The sequence below is a fragment of the Punctularia strigosozonata genome (genome assembly GCF_000264995.1).
Source record: "Punctularia strigosozonata HHB-11173 SS5 unplaced genomic scaffold PUNSTscaffold_7, whole genome shotgun sequence".
Taxonomy (NCBI): domain Eukaryota; kingdom Fungi; phylum Basidiomycota; class Agaricomycetes; order Corticiales; family Punctulariaceae; genus Punctularia; species Punctularia strigosozonata.
In genome coordinates, this window is record NW_006767439.1 from 292,596 (window position 1) to 313,797 (window position 21,202).

The window sequence follows — 21,202 nt, forward strand, 5'->3', positions numbered from 1 at the left end:
TCAAATTCAAATCCTCGATCCGTCTTGTTTCAAGGACACAGAGTAGACAAGCGTAAGAGCTCGTCCAAGTGTAAGAACCCCTAGATCGTGGTACCTTAGGCGGGTACCGAACCGTCGTGGTTGTTAGACTTGGCGTAAAGTCTGTCGTTGTCGTCTAGGCTGTGTCGTGTGACTTAGGCGTGAGAGTTAAGACTCTAGGCGCACTAGGTCGAGTGTCGTTCTTGTGTAGGTAGCGGTGTCTTAGTCTTAAGTCTAAAAGGCCGTAACCGAGCCGTCAATCGTTATGGCGCTAAGGGCGTGTATAACAAATGGACGAGCTGAAGTCCATCGACTTCAGCTAGCGTCTTATATACTACTATACAAGTACTGTACTAGAACCTTCCAGTACCTACCACAACGTTCTATACTATTCTACAATGTTCCTTATGAGTCACAGTCGAGTCATAACCTGAGTCACTACAAGTCCTAGAACCTTTAGGCGCGTTCCAGCGCCTTCTACAAGGTTCTACTCTATTCTGCGTGTCATTACTAAGCGTTCATGACATATGCCCCGGCGCTCGACGGCATTGTATTCGAGGGATATGAACTTCCAATGCCACCAAACACCGACATGACATATAATGCGACATCAGGATCGACGATAGAAGGTGTGCACAAGCGCACTTATAAACTCTGAACGTTGTTCTCACTGCTACGAATTTTCCATCCAGGCCTTGATCAGTCATTTAGAAGCCCCGATATCATGTGGGAGACGGAAGCCGGTCCTTCGAACTACCGCACCTTCTCAGTGTTGGCTAGCACGCCTTACCCCAGCGAACGTGTTCCCAGGACCGTTCAGCAGGTGGGACCCAGCAATATCGTTCCTAGTATCCCATACTCCCGCGCGTTCGCAACCTCTGCTGGCGAGATGAGAGCCGGGCGATCGACTGTTACGGATGGCGAAGGCTTTAGGGCATCCGATGGCGCATGCACCAATGACTCCGTGTCATTCACCAGTAACCTTCGCACAACAGGACCGCACGCGAGCGCGGCAAATCGCGCAAAGAAATTCCAGTGCCCGCATGCAGGGTGCCAGTCCAGCTACACAACAAAAGCGAATCTGATCAGTAAGTATCCCATGGTGTCATGGGCGCCAGCATTAAGCACACTTTCTTTCAGGCCACTTGGACGTCCATGCAGGGATCAAGAAATTTGAATGCGCGGCATCCAACTGTCGAAGTCGCTTTACCCGCCGCTCTGACCTCAAGCGCCATGAGAAAATACACGAACCGAATCGCGAAGCGTTCGTCTGTCACGCCGAGGGATGCGAAAAACAGTTCTCTCGTCTCGATAGCCTACGATCCCACCAAAATACTACGCGTCACCATGCAATGTAATGCAAGGGGCCCGTTATTTTTGCCGTGATGTGCTCGCTGGGCGTGGCATTTATTTCCTTTGTTATCTCGTAAAACTGTGTTGTTCATGATGGTAGTTCTGGCTGCGGATGATACTTAGACGAATCAACTATATTCTTTCTCCCTACTTTATATCTCCTAATGTAGTGTAGATGCCCGGTGATAGATGTCAAGCACCATACTGTTTTAGGGGCCCGCGTGAACGAAACACCTAGATTTCGGTAGCTAGTTCGTCGCCATACCTGGAAAGCATTCTCCTTCAACCCGAAGACTATATATTGCATATATGCTATTATTGGATATCGAGCATACTGTAATGTACATACGCAGCCGTCAGGAAGGAGCCTGCTGGCCGTGCGTCACGACGGCCATCATTATGGCACAGATGCCGCTAGATATGCTAGCGTGCTGATAGAAGGAAACCCCTGGATAGGAAGAACATCGGGGAGCTGAGGCTTGGGCAACAAACAACAGGGCGCAAGAGACGTCGGATCCACGGCTAACACGGTCCCACTTTACGTTGCGCGCCAGATTCTGTTGCTGAAGGCCTTGAGGGAACATGTAGCGGCATGCATTATCCGACTATCATGATACTTCTTCCATGTCATCCTCCTCGTCTTCGTCTTCACCCATGCTGAGATCCTCTGCCTCTTCCTTCGGATCGAATCCGTACGTTGAAGAAGCAGACGGGACAGGCGGAAGTGGCACATGCTCCGCCTTGATCTACAGAGACGTTGTGCTCAGAACCTGGTCTCCGATAGAATGACCAGCAATGACTCACCCCATCTTCGCGGAAGTTGGGCTTAAGCTCCCACGTCCCACTGAATTCGCCACTGCGAGTAAGGACTGCGATTTCCGAGAGCACCTCTTTGAGATACACCTCCGGTTGCTGGGTTCGCTCGCGAAGAATCTGATAACAACACGTTCATTAAAACGGAGCCTTGCACGCGTGGGAGAAGAAAAGACCTTGATCGGCCATCGCTCCTGTTGCCTGAACAGAAAAAACAGCATATCGAGAAGCTGATTCCTGGGCATCCTTGCCATGCGCTCGAATTGACCCTTGGGAGGCTTCTGTTTGGTTTTCTGTTCAATCGTTTGTTAGCAATGCTCTCCGCGGACGATCCGAGAAACGTACGACAAAGCCGCGGAACGCGCTAGAGTCTTGTACACCGCTGCTCAGCATGTTGATCTTGTTAATTCCGTCGGTCGACGAGATCACGTCGTCAATCATACGTATCTGGCGCAATGGCGTATTCGCGGCGACGCTCCGCGCCTTCATTCGTCGGCGGTACGACGAGGTGAACATAGGTCGAACGTTGCATTCATGTCGGACGGCGCCCGCCAGCATAGTCGACCGAGCCCGAGAATTGACATGCGAATAGGAAGACTGAGAAGAAGAAAGCATGGGGGAAGCGGTGGGGAGCGGGGTCGCCGCAGGGGAACGGAAGGAAGATGGGGTTCCAGGACGCGAGGAAGGTTGTGATTGGGAGTGTGGCATGCTATATGAAGATCCGGGGGTCCCTGGGATGACGAAGTTAAATGTCGCACGTCCAGATGGTTCCGGAGTTGATGGTTTAGTTACCATTTGGCGTATAGATTGCGGCCTTCGGTTTCTCGGCGATCACATACTGGTTTTCGACCATGTCGTTGACCATGTCAAGTTCGTAACTGTCTGGATGATCTGCGCTGTATCATGAGTCAGTCAGCATGCGCGCGACATATGAGTGACGAAGTACAAAGGAGGAGTCGGAAAGCTAGGCAATGCGGAAGCCAGCTCACTTCTCTGGATCTTCCGGTGGTAGCATCAGGAATATGCGAGGTTTCTTCTTGGTGACCGGGTTAACCTCCTCCGGATACACTCGGATCGTGGCAAGGTGTATATTCGCTTGATCGACCCTTGACCACCTCTCGAGCAGAAACTTAGGTATCTTACATCCAATTGATAGTGCCCGGATGTAGCCAATGCCGACTAGGGGAGCGACGCGCTCACCTTGGCGAGCCAAATGCGGCCCAGCGGACCATCTTGGTATATGAGGTGTTCGTCGGGGTCAGGCAGCGTCTCCTCTTCGTTCTGCCCAAGAACGGCGTCAAAGGGTTTCTTCTCGTCTTCTGCAGCCAGAGAATCCATCGCGTATAGCTCTTATGAGAGACCGAGCGAATATTGATGGGTAGTTGGCGGCCAGCTGTCTGGGGGTTGTGGTGGCGCGCCGAAAGGGGTGCGAGACAAGACGAGACGGATCGGGACGAGTGCCACGGGCATTCATCATGCATCATGACTCCGTCGACGTAGCAGCAGCTCATGGGACATATCGTCGCTGAGGGCTTTACGAACTCGTCAGACGTAAAATACATCGCTCGTTCCCTCCTAGGCCCAAACGTCCACCTCCAACTTGGTTACTGCGTGGAAAATGAACGACTCGACCTCTTCGATAGGCGGTGAACCACGTTCCTTCCAGACCGATGAGGCATGGGCGGCCAGTGTAGCCCAGCGAAAGTTGCAGGCTCTGTCCGCACGGAAGGACCAATCCCAACAACTGGAGGGATTGAAGGGTTTGCCCATCGAGATGGTGCGCATACATACGAGCCTATCCTGCCACGCGTGCACTTGGTTAATCCACAAGAGGTCAGGTACATGCCGTTATCGACTCTTTGCCTGTGGCAGATGTACTGTCGTTCTACCTTTCGGAAGGGTTCTTGCGAGATGCTGTCATGACTCATCTGGTGTACAAGAAACTCCTCACCGAGCAAGTGTGCACGTCGCTCATGCTCCTACGTGACATCATGATGCTCTCAGCCTGGACCAACAAAGCCGGAGAAAAGACAACGACAGCATATCTTTCGACTTTGCGTCTTACGAGGCAAAATATACAAACCACTCTAGATTACGGCATTCGTGTGCAAGGCGCGCTCGTCATGGGCTTGGATGGAAAGCCGGCGCGAGAGCTGATAGTGGAGAAGTGGACCCACGGGGGCAAGGTGGACTACAAGAGAGGGCGCAAGCTTGTCAATCAGGCGTTGGCCAGCCGTAATCCCGAAACCATCGACCTCGTATCGGACATGATGGCGTTGCAGGTCGGTCGCAACTTCACCCAAGTGGAAATCTCCGCTGACGGCTCATAAAAGCTCAAGCTAGTGGAAACATACTCCAACATGGTCACAAGTCACAGCGACCCTGGGGATGAGCCACGACGGCCAACTCATATCCTGGACTCTGCGCGATACAAATTCACCGGCCGGACAGCGGCAACTACGCGTCGGTCGCTCTTCAGTATTCCGAGACTCTTATTCATCCCCTATCGGCGATACGAGCGGCTGCTCAAGGGTACTGATCGGCGGTTCAGCAGCTCTTTCGAGTGTCTGACCCCGAAATGTGTCGAAACGATTCGGACGGCGTGTGCTAAGAAGGAATGGTTCGGAACACCGATCGACCACCACGACGCAGAGGGGCAGTGTCAGCTTGCGTTGGATATCTGCTCCGCGATCATGGAGTTGCAAGCGTTGACGGGTCCTATGGGCGATTACGCACGCCAGAAAGGCAAACACGTTCTCCAGGTTGCGGATTGGCGAGGGTAAATATTGATAACGATACATACGGCCTGTGTCAAAATCAAGCTATCTATCATCCTGTTTATTCTGCTCGAGTACTTTACCGCAGCACGATATATGTGTCAATACAAGCACGCCAGTGATCATCCACCAGACATCAAAAGTAGCCACTAGACGCAGCCACCCATTTCTGTTCTTGCCCATGGACGTGCCCTTTCATTCCTCAGGTGCTCTCAGCAGGTCCCATTACACTCTTGTCCGCAATGTCGAGAACGCGCAGACGCTGCAGGTCGCAGATCAGTTGCTGAGCAATGAAGTGGACAAGATCCGCGACCGCTTCACGCGTAAACCGCCCACGTCGGTATGCAACTCCGGGAATTGTATGCAGGGGGTGATTTTGACGATACTCCAGAGCGAATGCAAAGAGGCTTTGGTGCTGATCATGTACTGTGTGACTGCAATCAGCGCACCTGGAGTTATCAACAGCGACCGCCTGGAATTCGCATTGCCATACGCGCTCAATCTCGCGGAGGCGGGCGGATCACTAGGCGACAGGAGGATTGGTACGCGTCAGACTTCGATACAAACCTTGTTAGATGCCACTGAGTGTACGACAGGTTACTTATTTTGCGCAGAACAACTCCCAGCTACACACGACCTTCACCTCATGCTCGTCAATACGTTGTTAAAAGATCTTTCTTCCTCCATGATACCCCGCATCTGCACTGCCCTAGAAGTCATAATAGCCTCGCCATCTGATGTCGTCGTACCCGCCGTCAGGGACCGACTCTACGAGTTGCTAGGTCATACATCGTCAGTAGGTATTCGGGTTGCCACTCCCGTACGAGGGAGCGCTAACGTGCACTTTCTCTACTCAGCCCACTCGTGCGCCGCAGGACTGTACATGCCCTCCGAGCGTTATCAAAGTTCGATGACGATCTTCTCAGCCGTGTGCCCGTCCGCATCAAATCCTTGCTCAATATCAAGCATCCTGAGCCGTCTGTCGTATACGCGGTCCTGGATGCCATGGTTGATATCGTAAAGGTGACACCGCATTTTGTCTGACTCGAATGCTAGCTGATATGCGGATGCGGCATCTATAGCTCAACACAGCCGACGCTGACAACCTTCGCGGCACACTAGCAGCCCTACTCCGCGTATCCTTCCGGGAGGCCGATAAACGGTGGCTTGCTCGGCGTGCACTACGTGCCGCTTGCTTGTTGAAGTCAGACTTCGTCTCTCTCCGTATAGCGCTGGGGTGGAGGTTGACAATCTCTGCAGACAATCGCCGCCGGATCCTTCCGCACTTCTGGCTCTGATCCATCAGCTAAAAGTGCCAAAGCACGGTTTGCCTCATTGTGCGTTCTTATGGGTTGCGTCGAGTTCCCGTGGCTCACAGAAGCAGGTTTACTCCTGGAGGCTTATCGAGCGCTGCATCTATATCCGCCGGAGGCATTGAGTATGGTTGCCAAAGACCTTTCCCCGCTCTCGCCTATACGCCCGCTCTTGACGTCGCACGATGCCAATGCACAGTATTTGTTCCTGGACTGCCTCGAATGCCTCGACCTCGGTCTTTGGGCGGGGAATGGTTCAGATGAAAGCGGTAACTCAGCCCTCGAGCCATGGGAGATGGAGCGCATTATGGCATGTTTGGACTCACCAGACAGCTTGATTCGAAAGAAGGTCAGGCACCACCTATGCGCCGCCGGCACGCCGCTTACCTGTGCGTCTTGTGCAGACTCTTGGGATTCTGTATCGCGTCGATCGGTCACTCGTTAGTGGCTATTTTGCGCAGCGTCTGTCATCACCGCGGCAACAAGACGCAGATCTTAACGCGCGCGCGACGGGGCTGCTCGAGCTTGCAGCTATCTTAGGTGCAGACGATGGCCATGCATATGCACAATACGTTATCCAGATTTTGGAAGCCCTGGATGATGCGGACGACGTCCCGGCTCGTCACGAGCCTGAGAATTCCAAGGGCAAGGGCCAAGCGATCGTCAAGCCCCAACATGGACCGGTCTTGGAACATGCAGTCGAGGCAGTGCTGCTGAAGATACGAGACGGTAAGTACTCAGCTCATTCAAATTAGGCATACACATTGACGTGACTACGTAGGGGATAGCCCATACCAGCGCTCCAGTGTCGGTGCTTTGCTTGCGACACTTGGCGCGCGCGACGGTGCGGACCCGAGTCCGACGTTGATGGTCATACTAGCCGCGCTCGCTTGCGAATACGCCGCCGCTGGAGTCCAGGACCCTCGGGAAGCTTTGAGCGGATTTTCCATCAAGCTTGACTCGTACAGACGTCAGTACGCTTTGACCCGAAGTAATCGGACATAAGATCGCTCATCATGATTGGCATCGTAGCGGCAGTTCAAGACGCATGTCTACTAGCGATGATGCGACTAGTCCTGGAATGCGGTGACGCTGGTCCAACAGAAGACGCTATTACGGCTGTCCGTACCCTAACTGTCGGGTCAGGAAAACATATCCGACGGGTAAAGTTCAGGAACGTTTGAAACTGATCATGTTGTTGACGTGCATGTTCCCAGCGATGCACCCAGTTCCTGGATCTAACATCGAAGCCGGAAGAACTTAGGAAGGTGGTGAAACGGATGAGAACATCCTCTGTAGGAGTATTGGTACTCGAGCTCACCACTGTGCTGATTAATCTGCGCCAGCTTCCAGATTTTGCATACGGTCTCGAAGCGTCTGCTCCAGCTGAGGGTTCGACTTCACCGAAGCATACTGAGGGTTCTTTATCACCGTTGAGCAAGCCGCGCGCCCCCGACTCGCCCCGCTCGGTCACCGCAAAACTGCGATATGCGGCCTACGACGCGCCTCCCGCCCTTGCCCATGGGCAATTGCGGCGCGATCATTCCTTCGTCCCCGCTTCCGCTTCAAGCCGGCCCACGAGCAGTATGAGTCATCGATCTGTATCTCGGACGAGCCCGAGGGTCACTGCACAGGTGGGAACGAGTCCGCGTTTGTCGGCGCGTGAGGAGATGAGCCCGCGGATGTTCGCGACGCTAAGTTTGAGCCCAAGACAAACGACTCAGGACGTGCCGAGGACTGTATCGCCGGGAGAGCTTGCCCTCGCCGCAGGAGATTATGAACTGGAGGCATTAGCCAAGGTACGCCTGATTCTGATTCAACGTGCAACAGTCTCAAATACCGCTTTTGCTGCAGTCGCCTCCGCGAGGTAGAGCCCCCTTCCCTGTAGAAATAAATACCTATGAAGCCGATGACACTGTGCGTTATAGCGTGACCATTGTTTCTCATACCCTAACGAGCATTCGTAGCGCTCACGGCCGGATCTTATCGCACTCGACTCACCTTTCCTGTCCGAATCCGAGCTACCCGACCCCAGCAGCCCTACTCCAGCGGGCAATGCTGAGGAGGCAGAACCAAGACGTCGGTTTGAAATAGCCTGGAACGCTGCGAACGTCGTCAACACAAGAGGCTGGTGTGACGTAGGGATAGAGGAAGTGGTAAGGCGCATACAGAGGCTGGAAAGCATCGGAGTAGTCGTCATTTCAGCAAATCAAGCACCGTTCGCAGGTGAGACTTGTCCAACTATCACGGAAAGGTATTTCACCTCGGGCTATAACGTCGTTCAGGTGAAGTGAAACTCTTGGTCTCGTCCGCTGATTCCAGTGCGGTGCTGCGGTTGAAGGAGAGTGATGAGGAGGGCTGTTTGTGGCGGATGCGGTGTGGAGATGCAGAGCTGCGCGCGAAATTGAAGAATGCTTTAGAGTAATGATGGACCACGTTCTATGTTACTACTGACCAGTGACCTGGCAAGCATAAGTACTTATCGGAGGAGATTAACGGGTCACGTGATCATTCAGCGATGAGTGCCCGGGCGCTCGCCTCGTTGATACGTTTTACCTCCCTGTCCGAGCTTACACTGTACAGGCGTGATGTCCGGTGAGTGTCGTTCATCGCTCGTGAACTCGTCCTCTAACTCGCTCGTAGATCAAGTGGAGTTAGCCTCGGCTCCTTTCGACAGCATCTCCCGAGTTAGCTTTTCACCGAGCAACCCAAGTCATCTCCTCGTCTCATCATGGGATACCGTTAGTCGCTCAGGCTGTTCAGGCACACTGTGAACTGACTAGTCTCCAGACTGTACGATTCTACGATACCGCTGCCAACGAGCAGAAGTCCAAGTTCGACCACAGGGCCGCAGTACTTTCTTGCTGCTTTGCCGATGCGACCCACGCTTTTAGTGGCGGTTTGGACACGGCAGTTCTTCAGTGCGTCGACATATGAGAACATTTCTTGACTCTGTCCTGATATTCTGCTCGAGCATGATAGTCTCGACCTAGAGGCGGACAAGTCCGTCCCGATCGGCCAACACGCCAGCACCGTTTCCTCCATGAGCTATGCCTCCGAAATCAGTCAGTCCTGCCCTTACTACACCGGCCCTCTACTAATTTGCTACATCAGATGCTCTAGTCACTGGTTCATGGGACAGCACTGTGCGGTTCTGGGATCCACGCGCTGGACCTGGCGCTGCGCAGCAAGCGTCACACACGGTGCCTGAGCGCGTCTATGCCCTGGACCTCGTCAAGAACACGCTGGTTGTCGCGATGGCCAGCAGACTCTTCCATATCTTCGATATCCGAAAGATGGACAGGCCGACGCAGGAGCGCGAGAGCAGTTTGAAGTACATGACGCGCTCACTTGCGTGCATGGTGGACGGGCAAGGTGCGTGAGCCACCTGATCGTATAGTCGTCGAAGTCCGACACATTGTTACCACCCAGGATACGCCACCGGCTCCGTTGAGGGTCGCATCGCAGTCGAATATTTTGATCCGAGTCCGGAGATGCAGCAAAAGAAGTACGCTTTCAAATCACACCGACAAACAATTGACGACGTCGACCATGTCTGGCCCGTCAACGCGCTTGCCTTCCATCCCACGTACGTGTAGCCACGTTCACGTGTGATGAACGTCGCTGACATTCGCACCGCAGGTACAACACGCTTGCTTCCGCTGGCGGCGATGGTACTGTCTCGATGTGGAACCACGAGTTGAAGAAACGTATCCGGCAGTACAACAAGTACAATTCTTCCGTATCGAGTGTCGCGTTCAATTCCGACGGCACTAAGATGGCCGTTGCGACGAGCTATGGATGGGAAGCGGGCGAGGAAGGTGCTAAGACGGCGGAGCGGCCAAGCCTGTTTATCAGAACGTTGGGAGACGAGGTCAAGGTTCGTATATGGAAACTCGCTATGAATCGGCCGCGTCTTACTCTTGCCTCGTGTCACAGCCCAAGGGCCGCTGAATTACGTCGCGATGGCGGTCATGCCCACCGACTCCCACATTTGCAAGAAACGCGTTCAGTATCTGTTGGCGAACGTCTAAATCAAGTGCCGTGAATGCATGATTGTCGCAATATCATGAGACTAATATCACATGGATGTGAATGTTGAGGACAAATCACGTCCTGTAAGCCATTCAATGTCGCAACAGCATTGCGAGGAAGTTGCCGAAATAACACGAACCGAAGTTTGAACGTACAAGCTTATCCTAACAAGCTCAAGAGGTGCCAGATCATAAGATGAGGCGGTCTGACATGTTCTACCGAACACGGAGAATTAGTTGCAACCTCTCCTCATGATGACGCTTGACCCACCAATCTGATGTTACTGCTCAACTACGGGGAAATTAGTGATGCAGTATGCTGTCCATACTGCTGACACGCGCTTACCTGTGGAGTGGGGATCATGTTGAGTTCGATGTCGTCGTGCTTCACCCTGGTGCCGGGAGCCTTCCGTTTCTTGTATTGATCCCTGGACCATTGATGGACTCTTTGGGCCATCTCGTAGAGACGGTAGCTACATTGGCAGGGCTTGTCAGCTTTTGGAGTCTTCGATCGAACTCTCTTACCTGAGTTCTGTCATGAGCTTATCGAAGGGCATTTCTGGTTTTGTCTCTGCAGAAGGTAATCGTGAGCCCGTGATTTATCTCATTGGCCATGCACATACTTAATATATCGATCAACGCCTTGTAGGGAAAGCATCAGAGTCGCTCTGTAAGAATGTAAAACATATGACATACGATGGTCAATGTCCCTCCTTCGGCCAAGTCCCAAGTCAAGTGATTATCACCTGCAGCTGCCAATGCTACCTGTGACGCGAACCTCAGCAAGCAACATGGCAGGACGTTTCGCCAACGCACCACGCGGGGTTTATTTTCGCCGGATTCAGGAGTGCACCACCCATCGCATTTGAAATGCTCGGAGATCGGCGACATGCACCTCTGTGCTTCGTCCTGGAGTAACCACGATGGCTGCTGCGCGATATACGGCGACAACAATGGAACCGGGAGGTCCGAATTCGGATCCGCCACTGTCAAACGACCGGGGAAGATACCTGAAGGGGGGGTGATACAGAAGTCGGGGCTTGTTGGGCTGACGACATCCATGCCTTCGAATGTCGTGCCGATGTTGGAGGGGGTGCCCGGGTCCGTCCACGCACGAGTAGGGGCAGTATTCTCAACGGGCTCTGGCAAGATCGGAGGCACGGCAAAGTGAGAGGGGAAGATTTGCATGGTATTGCGCCATTGAAGCTGCTTCGCCTTGATGGATGTCGCCGGCAGACCTTGGAAGCTTCCTTTGCGAGACTCGACCTCCTCGGCGTTACGACGCTGGGAAGAGATGATTCGGCCCGATGAAACTACATTTGAATGGGTGAGTAACTTGGGACAATCTCTGTCCAGCAGACACGCTTACATCTGGCAAGCTTGCGGGCTATGAAGCTGGCGTCAGCTGATACTCGAAACATGGCAGCTGAATAACTTACCATTAGCATTACGGATAAGAGATGCGTCACGCTCTCCTTTGTAGATATATGGCACGTAAACGTTATGACAATGTACGTGGTCAAGGTCTATCAGGGATTACGATTTAGCGAAGCGTCGATTCGTAGCGTTCGGCCTACCTAGCATAGTACCACTATGACACGTGTCGAATATGGCCTGTAACATCAGGATCGAGTCGGTTCATCGGTACAAAGATCGAGGTCAAAACGTACAGTCAATGTGCACCCGACAGGAAGAGGATCGACGAGCAGTTGTTTAAGAACCTACGGTGACCTGTTGAAGTTGATGGGAGCAAGGTTCGTAATAGCGGGGCGTACATTATCTCTGATCTCGTCGTGTCCGGTATCATCACATGGTACAAGAGCTAGGTTCGTCAGACATCATTCAGCGTAGGTCTGTGGGGTTTAGTTACCTTCGTCCATGTCATCCTCTTCTGATCCGGTTGTATTCTCGACCTGGCGCGAGTGGCCAGAGTCTATCCGGAAGTTTCGATTAGGATAACGTGCGTTGATACGGTCAAACTCACAGTACAGCACAAAACGATCTCCTTCCTGTGCACCTTCTACCAGAGCTTTGAACTGATGAAGCTGCAGGAGTGTCAAAGTAAGAGATGAAGGCTGATTTCTATAGACTCACGAGGTTCCTCCTCGAAGGTTGCAAGTGCGTTGGTGTCAAGGGGTCATCTTGCATGATGATGATATCCGTCTCGCAATAATGGTAGAATTCTGGATCGACGCACAGAACATCCGGTGGTAAGCGACTTATCCTCTGAAACAGGGCAAGGACAGCGCAATTAACCCATGATGAACTGCTTGAAATTGGCAACGTCGCAATGTGGTCCTATAAGTGCTCCAGATTCGGGGGATTCTTGTTCACCGCTGGAATCATACTTGATACCGATCAGCAAGGCCTTGCGACGGGGTTCCCTGTCTTCAGCAGGAAGAGAGGGAATCGGGGGCATGGTGCATGGGGCGGCTGACGACTTGAGCACAGCGATTCTCCAGGGCACAGATACAAGGAGGGTACGCCAAAGTCGCCTCGCTCACTGATCATTCGTTCCGAGCATAACGGATCGCCTCGAGGCCCTGCCGCCACGTTCCATGAATTAAACCTTGTTCCACCACATGGACTGAGCTCGGGAAGACGTTCGCAAACAGCGATACGACGAAAGTAGCTCCCGCCATTAAGCCAGCATACCAATATCCGCCAGTTTGACGAGACTTGCAGAGGCGCGTCGGAGGAGTTCAACTTGAGATGGGAATATTACGGTAGTGCGTGATCCGGCGTCGATCCCTTCGGGCTTCTCAGAAGCGCAACTAATCCCATCACCTTGGATTCAGGAGGAGGCACGATATCTTGTTGTCACGCTTGGCGTGCAGGCAGGCAGGCAACATGCAGATTAGATGTACACCACAGAAAACAAAACGCGGCTGGATAGTGTTGCCGTCACGTGTTCGCAAAGCAAAGATGTTCCTCGTCGTCGTCGTCGGTCTTTTGTCTGCACACGCGCCGCCTGGACGACCAACGCCTTGACGCCCAGTATCTTTGACTCGCCTTCTCTCTGAAGGCTACTTATTGTCGCAATGGTGTTTCATCGTCTGCGTCTTAGGACGTCCGTACCCCCCTGCCGCTTGGTTGACAAAAGATGAAACAGGTCAACACGTTCGCTGGCAACCGCGTCGGTGTACCATCGACGCTCGACAGATCTTGCCATTATGCGGCTAGCCGACATACGGCAAGGCTTTCCAGCGATGTCGAGATTGCCAACTCCGTGCATCATGGCAGTCTTGGTTCCTGTAATGGAGCGACGCCCTTGGATCAACGTCCATGAACCGCAACCTTATTCACCGTACCCCTGACAATCCATACTCCGGCAGGCCTCAGCTGCTAGCTTGGGAGGCTCATTCGGTTTAGTCCGGTAACTCGTGATAGGAGGAAACAGGTAGCGGGTTTTTTCCGCCGGTTCAACGACGTTTGAAGACACTCGATCGAGATCCGTTCCTAGCGATTGCGAGTCGTCTAGGCAAGTCGATCTTATCTCGGTACCCCACATGCACGTCCTTATTGTCTTCTGCCAAAAGCGTCAGGTCCCGCTATCAAGTCGCTGAATTCACCGGAGGCTTGCTCACCGTGTCTCACCTCCTTCGCAACGACCACCGAAACTCAGTTGCCTGACGACGCAGACAATAGTTCGCAATGGCAAGGTTCGCAACAGTGAATGGTGAGGTTATCCATTCTGTCTACGTCATAGTCGTTACATCTCATGCGCATCTACTAGCTCCAATTCCAAAGTCAATGCAACGCGGTGAAGAAATTGGTTGTAGCAATGTCGTTCTCGATTTCCGATCCTCTGGTGAGTACATAGTAATGAAAAAAGAATAAATGAGCGTAAGGTAATAATAATTAATAAGCAAGGAACGCCCGTGCGGTTATGCTGGAGATGGAGAATGAGGAGGGGGAAGTACAATGCCGGTTGAGCTGGCGCGGAAGAGGCTTGGAATGGGCGGGGGTGCGTACATATGCTGGTGGTGATGATAGTGGCCAGAGAGGTCGCGCTGTGGTGTTACAGTGGCGGACTGGGGATGTGCGGATACAACAATAACCCGTACAACATTGGTGCCCAAAGGAGTCGCAGGAGATGATGAAGTGAAAGGTTGTATGTCGGATGAGAATGTGGAGGCGGGCAGATGAGAGCGGTACAAGGTGGGTGTCCGTAAAGAGAATCGTTCTTGCTGTCAGTGCGAGCCGGCGCGCTGACGAAATCGTTAGAATCGGTCGGAAAGCATCATGTCGTCGAACGAGATGCCAGCGAAGGGGTCGTGGCCCCCGTCCGAGCGTGCGTCGGACGCACTGAGCAACCACGGGCCGGTCGAGGTCTGGGGTCCGCAATCGGAGGACGACGACGGCATCGCCGGCTGGGTGTTGTCGTGCTGCTGCTGTTGTTCCGCGATCTGCTGCTCGTGCACGTCGCCCGCGTCGTACTTGGGCAGACCCAGCTCGATAGGAGGGATCGCGTGGAGGTCGAAGTCCTCCGTCTGCAGCAGAGACTCTGAAGGGTTCCATAGCGCCTGGCCTTCCCACGACCACGCGGGGTACACGAGGTCGGGCATGGCCATGTCGAACGCGAAGTCGTGCTCCTGGCCGCCGCCGCATGCCAAATTGGTTTCTTCGCCGTGTATCATGATGCCGACGCCGAGGTTCGACGAAGGGGTGAACGGCCCGGGAGATCCGGGTCCGGACGCGATCGAGTCGGCTGGAGAGACGAGCTGCATCGTGGAGTGCTGTGATGCAGGCATGGTGAGCGGAGGGAGGCTCATCGACGGGTGTTGCGACTGATCGGGGAACACAAGTGGTCGCAACTCGTACATTCCCTGATATTGGCCAGGCTACGTAGGGCGTCAATAAATGCGAACGCGAATCGAGCAAGCAGGCGACTCACGAAGGTCGACGAGTAGTCCGTCGGTGCTGCCATGGGCGGCATGAGGGTCTGAGACGGCGCAGCCTCGTATGATCGGTCGGTGGGACGCGGAGTCCGGTCGACGGAGCTTCTCCGGATGGGAGGCATCGGGCCGAGCGTCGGAGAGCTGGGGCACGAAGGCATGAAGGAGATGCTCGGGAGCTGGATCGTCTGGTATGCGACCGGAGGCGTCGGGGCGGATATCGAACGTCCGTGGCGCGCAGACGTAGGCATCGCCGGGATCGGGAGGATGAAGGACATACTGTCCAAGTCCGGTTCGTACTCCTCACCTCTCGCCGCACCCTTCCCCTTCTTAGACGCCGCCGCCTTTGCCTTCTCGCTCTTCTTGACGCGCTGCGGGCGGTAAACGTAGTGGGGGTACAGCGCCTCGTGCTCCTTCTTTTTCTCCTTCGCAAGCTCCTCCCAGTGCGTCCTCTCCTCCGGCGTCAGCGCCTTCCACTGCTGGCTGATCATCTTGGACAGATCCGCCTGCCGCTGCTTCTTCACCTTGCCCTTCTCGCCGCTCGTGGAGGACGACTCCGCCTGCTCCTGCGCGGCCTGCAGGCGATCCTCTACGCATTTCCGGCGGAAGAGGATGAAGGCGTTCTCGGGGCGCTTGATGTAGTCCTCGTCGCCCTTCTTGGGCCGCCGCTCGGGTTCAGTGACCACGGAACCGGAAGACTTACGACGACGCCACTGCGAAGCGGGCGTTCCGCGGGTGGGGGAGTACACGGAGGAGGACGTAGGTGAGGACAACTCGGATGAAGGGGTGTAGGTGCGAACTAATGGTGGTGTCGACACAGGCGTGATCGGCGAGCGACTTTCGTCGAAGGGGGACGCCGAGGGGGAGGAGAACGGACTGGCGACGGACGGTGGAAAGGGACCGGTGTTGATAGGGAAGGTGAATGCTCGGGGCGTGGGGGCGATGATGGAGACGCTGGGGGGCTCCAGCTGGGGCGCGTCCGTGGTGATCTCGAGTGCTGCATCGCGTCAAGGTGAGCAAGTTGGTTCGATGGTCCGATAAGCTGATTCCCTTACATCGTGGGTGCGCATCGCGCGTCCTGTAGGCGGGCATGATGAACGATTGTTCAGAGTGTCTTTGTAGCGACCGAAAAGGAAAGGGAGGCGAGCCTGCTCGAGGCGGATGGGCGGTGAATGGGGAGGGGGAAGAGGGAGATAATGGAGATTCGAGCAGGATGGATGGCTCCCTTTGTTTCGTCCGGACTGGCGAGGCAAAGACAATTAGCTCTGGCGGAGGTCGAAGCCGAGACAATACGGGGGACGAGCTTTATAGTCTTGGCCAGGTGGATGGGGGGAAGGTTCCGGCGGACGTAACACGAGCGAGGAGTTCGCCCGCATCTCGCTCATTGTTCAGTCCCAAATGAGACATTCTAGGGACCGTGTGCCGAATTCAGACGCGAGGGCGTTCTCCATTTCCTGGCCAAACAGTGCGCAAACAGAGGAGCGGTGTCCTTGCTTATTGTCTTTCAGGAGCACGATGGGAACGAGCGTGGCATTAAGCTTTTTCCCATGCCGTTATTGCGTCCGCTGACTAGATAATCTGCCATCGCTCGGGTAGATATTCGATAATTTCCCGTGGGACCCGACGTAACGCGCATTCTCTGCACCGTCCACCGCCAGTCGTCTCGGCACGCCGTCACGCTCCTCCGACGAACCCACCCGCCCGCGCTCAGGGCAAGATCGGCGGTGCGTTCAACCTGCCCGATGCGGCAGCTGCGACCCTATCTGCCGGTCCAGCCGTGCCGGTCAGCGCCGGTGTTCCAGAAAGGCAACTAGGACACCGAGCGGCGGATACTTTCCCCTCGAGTCCTCCTCCCGCTCGAGCACCCGATAGGCGTCGGCGAGATTGACGCCCACAGCAGTGCTCGTCGTCACTGGACCCGCAAACCACTACGCCTGCCTCATTCGTCGCGCGACGCGACGCGCTTGGGCTCGTCTTGCTCAAGCACGATATACTTCCGTATCATGCCCTTGATCCCCATCAGCCGATTCGGAACGGTCCGTACCCCCGCTCAACAAGTCCACGGATATTAAATCGCATCCATCTGCCCTGCCATGGCGCACCTGGCCGAAAAGGTTGATACGGGTGTCCTTGTTCCATCTGCGATAGCGAACGCTAGGACGCGCTCGCGGAGGTGGGCCCCGCCTGTCCGGCATCACATGAACAGATTCTCCGCCGGCTATTCAACGCTGCGCTGCAGTGCGATATGGAGCCCGAAGCGATATCAGACAGAAGTGGGACAAAGCAGGACACCGCCCGTATGCCTGCGCGTTCCGACGGCGGATCACCGGTGCTCGGATCTCCATGCCGCGAGAGACAGCGAGAGACCGGAGTGAGTTCCGGCTCAAGTTACTGAACGCTCCCGCGCATCACCACTGGCGTTGACGTTCTAGGATATCCGAGATGAACACTTGCACTCTCTGCATTCTCCGAAGACGCCGATCACGCAACAACGACGGACTCGTCCTTCGCATAGGCAGTCTCTTCAGCGGGGTCGCCCAACTCGTATGTTATCTGATCTAAAGCGTTGTACGGAAATGAAAACGCCGGTGACAATGCAATCAATCGTATGCTCGCCAGGTCAGATCGCTAGCTACTGTGCGCTCGAATGGTTCTGTGGCCCGAGGTTGTCAATGGACATCGATTGACGGTTGGCATTTTGCGAGCGAAGTATACGACGCCACCGCTACTTCGTCTCCTGGAAACATCCATGCAGATGAACGCGGAGCTAGTGCAAGTACATTCAATATCAACTTCCGTCTTACATCCCATTTTCTCTAGGCTAGAACCGTAAGGCAGTTATTCCACGAACACTCTCGAGATCAATGCATACGCACTCTAGTACACGTATGAATTCGAAGACTCTCAGGGCACCCGATATGGTCAGGCCTGTGGCCGGTGCATCGAATGCGTCTCTCTTCAGAGTCCCGGATCGGGCACGGGTAGTCCTAGGTCCAGGACACTGTCTCACTCTGGTATCCGGACCGGTGTCCTACATGGCTGGGGCAGCTTCGGCATTCTTTGGGGATTGTTTACGACATTTCCTTCAGCGTGGCCACCCTCGAGGCGCTGGGCACAGGGTACAGGCAGTGTAGTGCGGCGACATTGCCATTACTGATGTCGCGCTTCGTCCGAAGCGGGTCGGAAATGTCGGGACACTTTTACGCAGTTCTCTCAGATGACGGAATTGCGAATGGGCTCGGGTCGATGGAAGAGGAAGGTTCAAGAGGACGCGCGGGTGTCCGTTCGTGGCATGTGAGATCCGAGAGCATGGAACCATGTGTGACGTGTCACGCCTGCCCGAAATGACGAGTTTTCCGTCACCCGACCTTCTGCCAGCGTCGCCACCATTTCGCACTCGGGCGCAGCGTCCGAACACCCTGCATCGTCGCCACATTCTGCGAGTTTGAGGGTGTAAATCAATAATATGGAGTAGCGGGGTGTAGCTGAAGTGGGAACCGCCCACATCGCAAAGCTTACTTCCCCGCAAAACCCGGCGATCATAGCATCCGAACCCGCATTGAATTCCATGAACTCTAAAGGAAAGTGCCGTTGGCACCCACCCTCCACCAAGCTTGCACGGTGAGTCAGGTTTGCGCTCGATCTCACCGTTCGTCCTATATGCGAACTGAACAGATTGTCGCTCTTGGTAGGTATATGACTCTCTCTGGCAGAGTCGCCGCCGCGGGTTTTTTCCGGCCCTGGACTCCTGTGCCCCGTTTTCTTGATTTGGGCTACAATGGGGCCGGCTCTCCCTGTTCCGCTCATAAATCTGGCCATGATGTTGCACCAGAACGATTGGCGCGGTCGCCCTTCACATCTTTGCACCCTTCTCGCGGTCGCGCCATCGCGTCGCATCTTTACCGCCACCCACTCGACAATAGCCCTCGGGGAAGACGTTCTAGATTTCCTGCGCGTTCTCTCCACCCCATTGTTCATCCGGAGTCAGGTCGCGTTATCGCTGCTCGCGTCCGTGAGGATGCTCATTGTCCGATGCGCGACTCAACGATCCGCCCGCCATGATATCGGCGTAGCATGACCCCCTGCGGACCGGTGCGCGCTGGTTTGCAAAGTGCAACGGCAGCTTCTCGCATTCCATCCGGCCTTGGAACTCATTGCCACTGAAACCGTGCTGTGCTTCCCTTCAGTTCGCAATTTGAAGCGCGAGGCGTCTGACTCTTCCCGAGACCTGGCTATTGTGTCTAATAGTAACGGCGGTGGTGCATGGTCGCAATGACATCGTTCCGCGCCGACCCGCGCTGGGCAACGGTTCATCCATCACACGGATGGCTCGCTATCTCACCCGTCTCCAGCTTCTAGAACCGCGCTGGTGGTCGAGACGTTGGATACATCGCATTTGCTCGCCAGGCCCGACGCGAACGACCTTATGCGCGACATCCATGGAGCTCATCGTCATATCTCTCATTCGATGGGCGCCATTCCGCTGCTCGCGGTGGAGAACAGCTCCCCGACTGATTGCGCACTGGCAGATTTGTTCGGTGTGCTCCATGACCGCACCCAACGGCTTTGGAGGCTCGGCTGACGCAGTGCAGGTTTCTCTCCAGAACCACGGCATCGAAATGAAAATTTCACCCCCATGATTGTGCAGCGCATTTAACGCGATTTATGGTCACGAATATCGCGATGAATGTGCTCATGTCACAAGCATCGATCACCGTGCTCGGCCATCTTTCACTCGCCATATGGCGGCTGGCAATCCGTGTAAGATATACGCCCACAAATGTCCAGTGAGTGGCGTTTGCCTTCTTTCGCGAACGCCTATACGCTTATGCGGGCTAGCCATATTAGGCAGTCTCACTTGCTTTGATCTATACGCCCCCACCTGGGATGCCGCCATCGGCGGAGACATTACGAGGCCAGTAATACCCGTCCATCAGATTCACCTCTGTTCGGCTATCAATAAACAGTCGTCTGCGCAGGCGGCTCGTAGCCGCATGTCGAGGTTCAAGCTGTCGCCACAATTGCGCCGTCGGCAAGCCGACAGCTCATCCCTCCCCCGCATAACAGGCGGTGCGCCGATCTCCGGTTGGTCTAGCACCCGTGATCTCGTCTTGTGCGTCGGCCCAGTCTCGTTGAAGGCCGTCCCGACGCGGTCTCAGACATCCAGGTGCGTATGTTGGTGCGTGTTACTGTCGATATCACTGCGCTCTGATGTGGCGTTCGCCTCCTCGGCACGAATGTTATTGGTGCATCCGCGGGTTTGTCAGTCTCCACGGAGGCCCGTACGCTGTTCGTTTCCTATGAATGCGTATACTCTCACCGGCGAATAAACATCGTGCGTTACGTTACCGCTGGTCACTAAGCACAAGGCATCCCTTATTGGGCTTGAGCGAGCAAGTCCTAAGATATATTCGGATTTCATTGCATACTTGGTGGCTCCTATCCTCAGAGTCGAGAGCTCGGGATGCTCCATTCTAGCACGAGATAAGGTTGGCTGAAAGCACGCCACTGCAAGTCAAGTGCGCTCGTTCGATCTTGCTACCGAACTGTCGGTTCCCGGCTATTCATCAGAATTTCATATAGATCTTCGGGATACTACGGACCACCGGCGCGGAAGCTAAAGCCGGTCTTCAAGTCAAGACGCTTTGAATCAAGACATAACATACTGTGTCCACTCTCCGGTTAGCTTGGAACCAGGGTCGTTACATGCTACGCTACAAGTGAGTTCTCCGTAATTGTCCACGGATAACGTGCACAAAACTGAAAACAAGAATGTCTAATCGCGCTAAGTCAGATAAGATTAACAGCCGTGGGAAACCGCTTTGATGACCATGCGATCGAGATTTCTAGAGCCTCTTCTGTCTTGATCCTGTCCCGTGCGCCCTGACCTGACCCGGTCCCGCTTTCACCGGTCCCCTGTCTAACCTGAGCCACGCGCAACAGACTTCATAGGGGCTGTGGTGTACCTCGTACCTATACGGGGGGCACTGCTGTTG

At 54.6% G+C, this 21,202-nt stretch overlaps 8 protein-coding genes across 8 annotated transcripts; 5 read left to right on the top strand and 3 right to left on the bottom strand.

The window, feature by feature from the left end:
• Positions 1 to 610: 610 nt before the first annotated feature.
• On the top strand, positions 611 to 1,376 carry PUNSTDRAFT_44784 (uncharacterized protein; the record flags this gene model as incomplete). The annotated part of the gene is made up of 3 exons (XM_007384108.1): positions 611 to 647; positions 711 to 1,106; positions 1,159 to 1,376. The coding sequence occupies 3 exons, from the start codon at positions 611 to 613 to the stop codon at positions 1,374 to 1,376; spliced, it is 651 nt and encodes a 216-aa protein (XP_007384170.1).
• A 283-nt stretch (positions 1,377 to 1,659) lies between these two features.
• On the bottom strand, positions 1,660 to 3,601 carry PUNSTDRAFT_143873 (uncharacterized protein). Its single transcript, XM_007384109.1, has 7 exons — positions 3,385 to 3,601; positions 3,174 to 3,322; positions 2,977 to 3,080; positions 2,530 to 2,915; positions 2,361 to 2,477; positions 2,176 to 2,304; positions 1,660 to 2,117 (listed from the first exon to the last, which is right to left on the bottom strand). Exons 1-7 carry the CDS (start codon positions 3,520 to 3,522, stop codon positions 1,980 to 1,982), a joined length of 1,161 nt encoding a protein of 386 aa, XP_007384171.1. The 5' UTR covers positions 3,523 to 3,601; the 3' UTR covers positions 1,660 to 1,979.
• A 75-nt stretch (positions 3,602 to 3,676) lies between these two features.
• PUNSTDRAFT_120660 (uncharacterized protein) lies at positions 3,677 to 5,086 on the top strand. Its single transcript, XM_007384110.1, has 3 exons — positions 3,677 to 3,961; positions 4,023 to 4,466; positions 4,518 to 5,086. The coding sequence occupies exons 1-3, from the start codon at positions 3,803 to 3,805 to the stop codon at positions 4,965 to 4,967; spliced, it is 1,053 nt and encodes a 350-aa protein (XP_007384172.1). The 5' UTR covers positions 3,677 to 3,802; the 3' UTR covers positions 4,968 to 5,086.
• A 762-nt stretch (positions 5,087 to 5,848) lies between these two features.
• On the top strand, positions 5,849 to 7,545 carry PUNSTDRAFT_52679 (uncharacterized protein; the record flags this gene model as incomplete). The annotated part of the gene is made up of 9 exons (XM_007384111.1): positions 5,849 to 5,889; positions 5,928 to 5,984; positions 6,044 to 6,165; positions 6,222 to 6,298; positions 6,346 to 6,623; positions 6,679 to 7,003; positions 7,056 to 7,244; positions 7,307 to 7,437; positions 7,492 to 7,545. Coding segments are annotated over exons 1-9 (1,251 nt in total), but the record flags the coding sequence as incomplete, so codon positions are not given.
• Positions 7,546 to 8,862: 1,317 nt separating this feature from the next.
• Positions 8,863 to 10,322, top strand: PUNSTDRAFT_69110 (WD40 repeat-like protein; the record flags this gene model as incomplete). Its single annotated transcript, XM_007384112.1, has 6 exons — positions 8,863 to 9,015; positions 9,065 to 9,195; positions 9,257 to 9,339; positions 9,389 to 9,649; positions 9,707 to 9,863; positions 9,917 to 10,322. The coding sequence occupies 6 exons, from the start codon at positions 8,863 to 8,865 to the stop codon at positions 10,320 to 10,322; spliced, it is 1,191 nt and encodes a 396-aa protein (XP_007384174.1).
• Positions 10,323 to 10,497: 175 nt separating this feature from the next.
• PUNSTDRAFT_134614 (uncharacterized protein) lies at positions 10,498 to 12,727 on the bottom strand (the record flags this gene model as incomplete). The annotated part of the gene is made up of 16 exons (XM_007384113.1): positions 10,498 to 10,524; positions 10,580 to 10,600; positions 10,655 to 10,781; positions 10,834 to 10,879; positions 10,932 to 10,950; positions 11,005 to 11,073; positions 11,125 to 11,621; positions 11,678 to 11,695; positions 11,748 to 11,834; positions 11,886 to 11,922; positions 11,979 to 12,029; positions 12,084 to 12,130; positions 12,179 to 12,241; positions 12,293 to 12,353; positions 12,403 to 12,491; positions 12,565 to 12,727. The coding sequence occupies 16 exons, from the start codon at positions 12,725 to 12,727 to the stop codon at positions 10,498 to 10,500; spliced, it is 1,422 nt and encodes a 473-aa protein (XP_007384175.1).
• A 1,804-nt stretch (positions 12,728 to 14,531) lies between these two features.
• On the bottom strand, positions 14,532 to 16,298 carry PUNSTDRAFT_44788 (uncharacterized protein; the record flags this gene model as incomplete). The annotated part of the gene is made up of 3 exons (XM_007384114.1): positions 14,532 to 15,152; positions 15,206 to 16,203; positions 16,262 to 16,298. 3 exons carry the CDS (start codon positions 16,296 to 16,298, stop codon positions 14,532 to 14,534), a joined length of 1,656 nt encoding a protein of 551 aa, XP_007384176.1.
• A 1,001-nt stretch (positions 16,299 to 17,299) lies between these two features.
• On the top strand, positions 17,300 to 20,431 carry PUNSTDRAFT_126357 (uncharacterized protein; the record flags this gene model as incomplete). Its single annotated transcript, XM_007384115.1, has 11 exons — positions 17,300 to 17,577; positions 17,639 to 17,750; positions 18,088 to 18,197; positions 18,296 to 18,500; positions 18,682 to 18,827; positions 18,882 to 18,894; positions 19,039 to 19,218; positions 19,280 to 19,298; positions 19,559 to 19,744; positions 19,799 to 19,993; positions 20,046 to 20,431. 10 exons carry the CDS (start codon positions 17,300 to 17,302, stop codon positions 19,861 to 19,863), a joined length of 1,314 nt encoding a protein of 437 aa, XP_007384177.1. The 3' UTR covers positions 19,864 to 19,993; positions 20,046 to 20,431.
• Between the last annotated feature and the right edge of the window lie 771 nt (positions 20,432 to 21,202).

Bases quoted from the DNA above. Each gene is read 5' to 3' on its own strand.
- PUNSTDRAFT_143873 (XM_007384109.1), bottom strand. From the start codon at position 3,522: ATGGATTCTCTGGCTGCAGAAGACGAGAAGAAACCCTTTGACGCCGTT. The intron at 2,478-2,529 runs GTACGTTTCTCG...ACGATTGAACAG, and splicing joins GCGCGTTCCGCGGCTTTGTC to AAAACCAAACAGAAGCCTCC. The intron at 2,305-2,360 runs GTCTTTTCTTCT...TGTTGTTATCAG, and splicing joins AGGAGCGATGGCCGATCAAG to ATTCTTCGCGAGCGAACCCA.
- PUNSTDRAFT_120660 (XM_007384110.1), top strand. From the start codon at position 3,803: ATGAACGACTCGACCTCTTCGATAGGCGGTGAACCACGTTCCTTCCAG. The intron at 3,962-4,022 runs GTGCGCATACAT...ACAAGAGGTCAG, and splicing joins AGGGTTTGCCCATCGAGATG to GTACATGCCGTTATCGACTC. The intron at 4,467-4,517 runs GTCGGTCGCAAC...GGCTCATAAAAG, and splicing joins CGGACATGATGGCGTTGCAG to CTCAAGCTAGTGGAAACATA.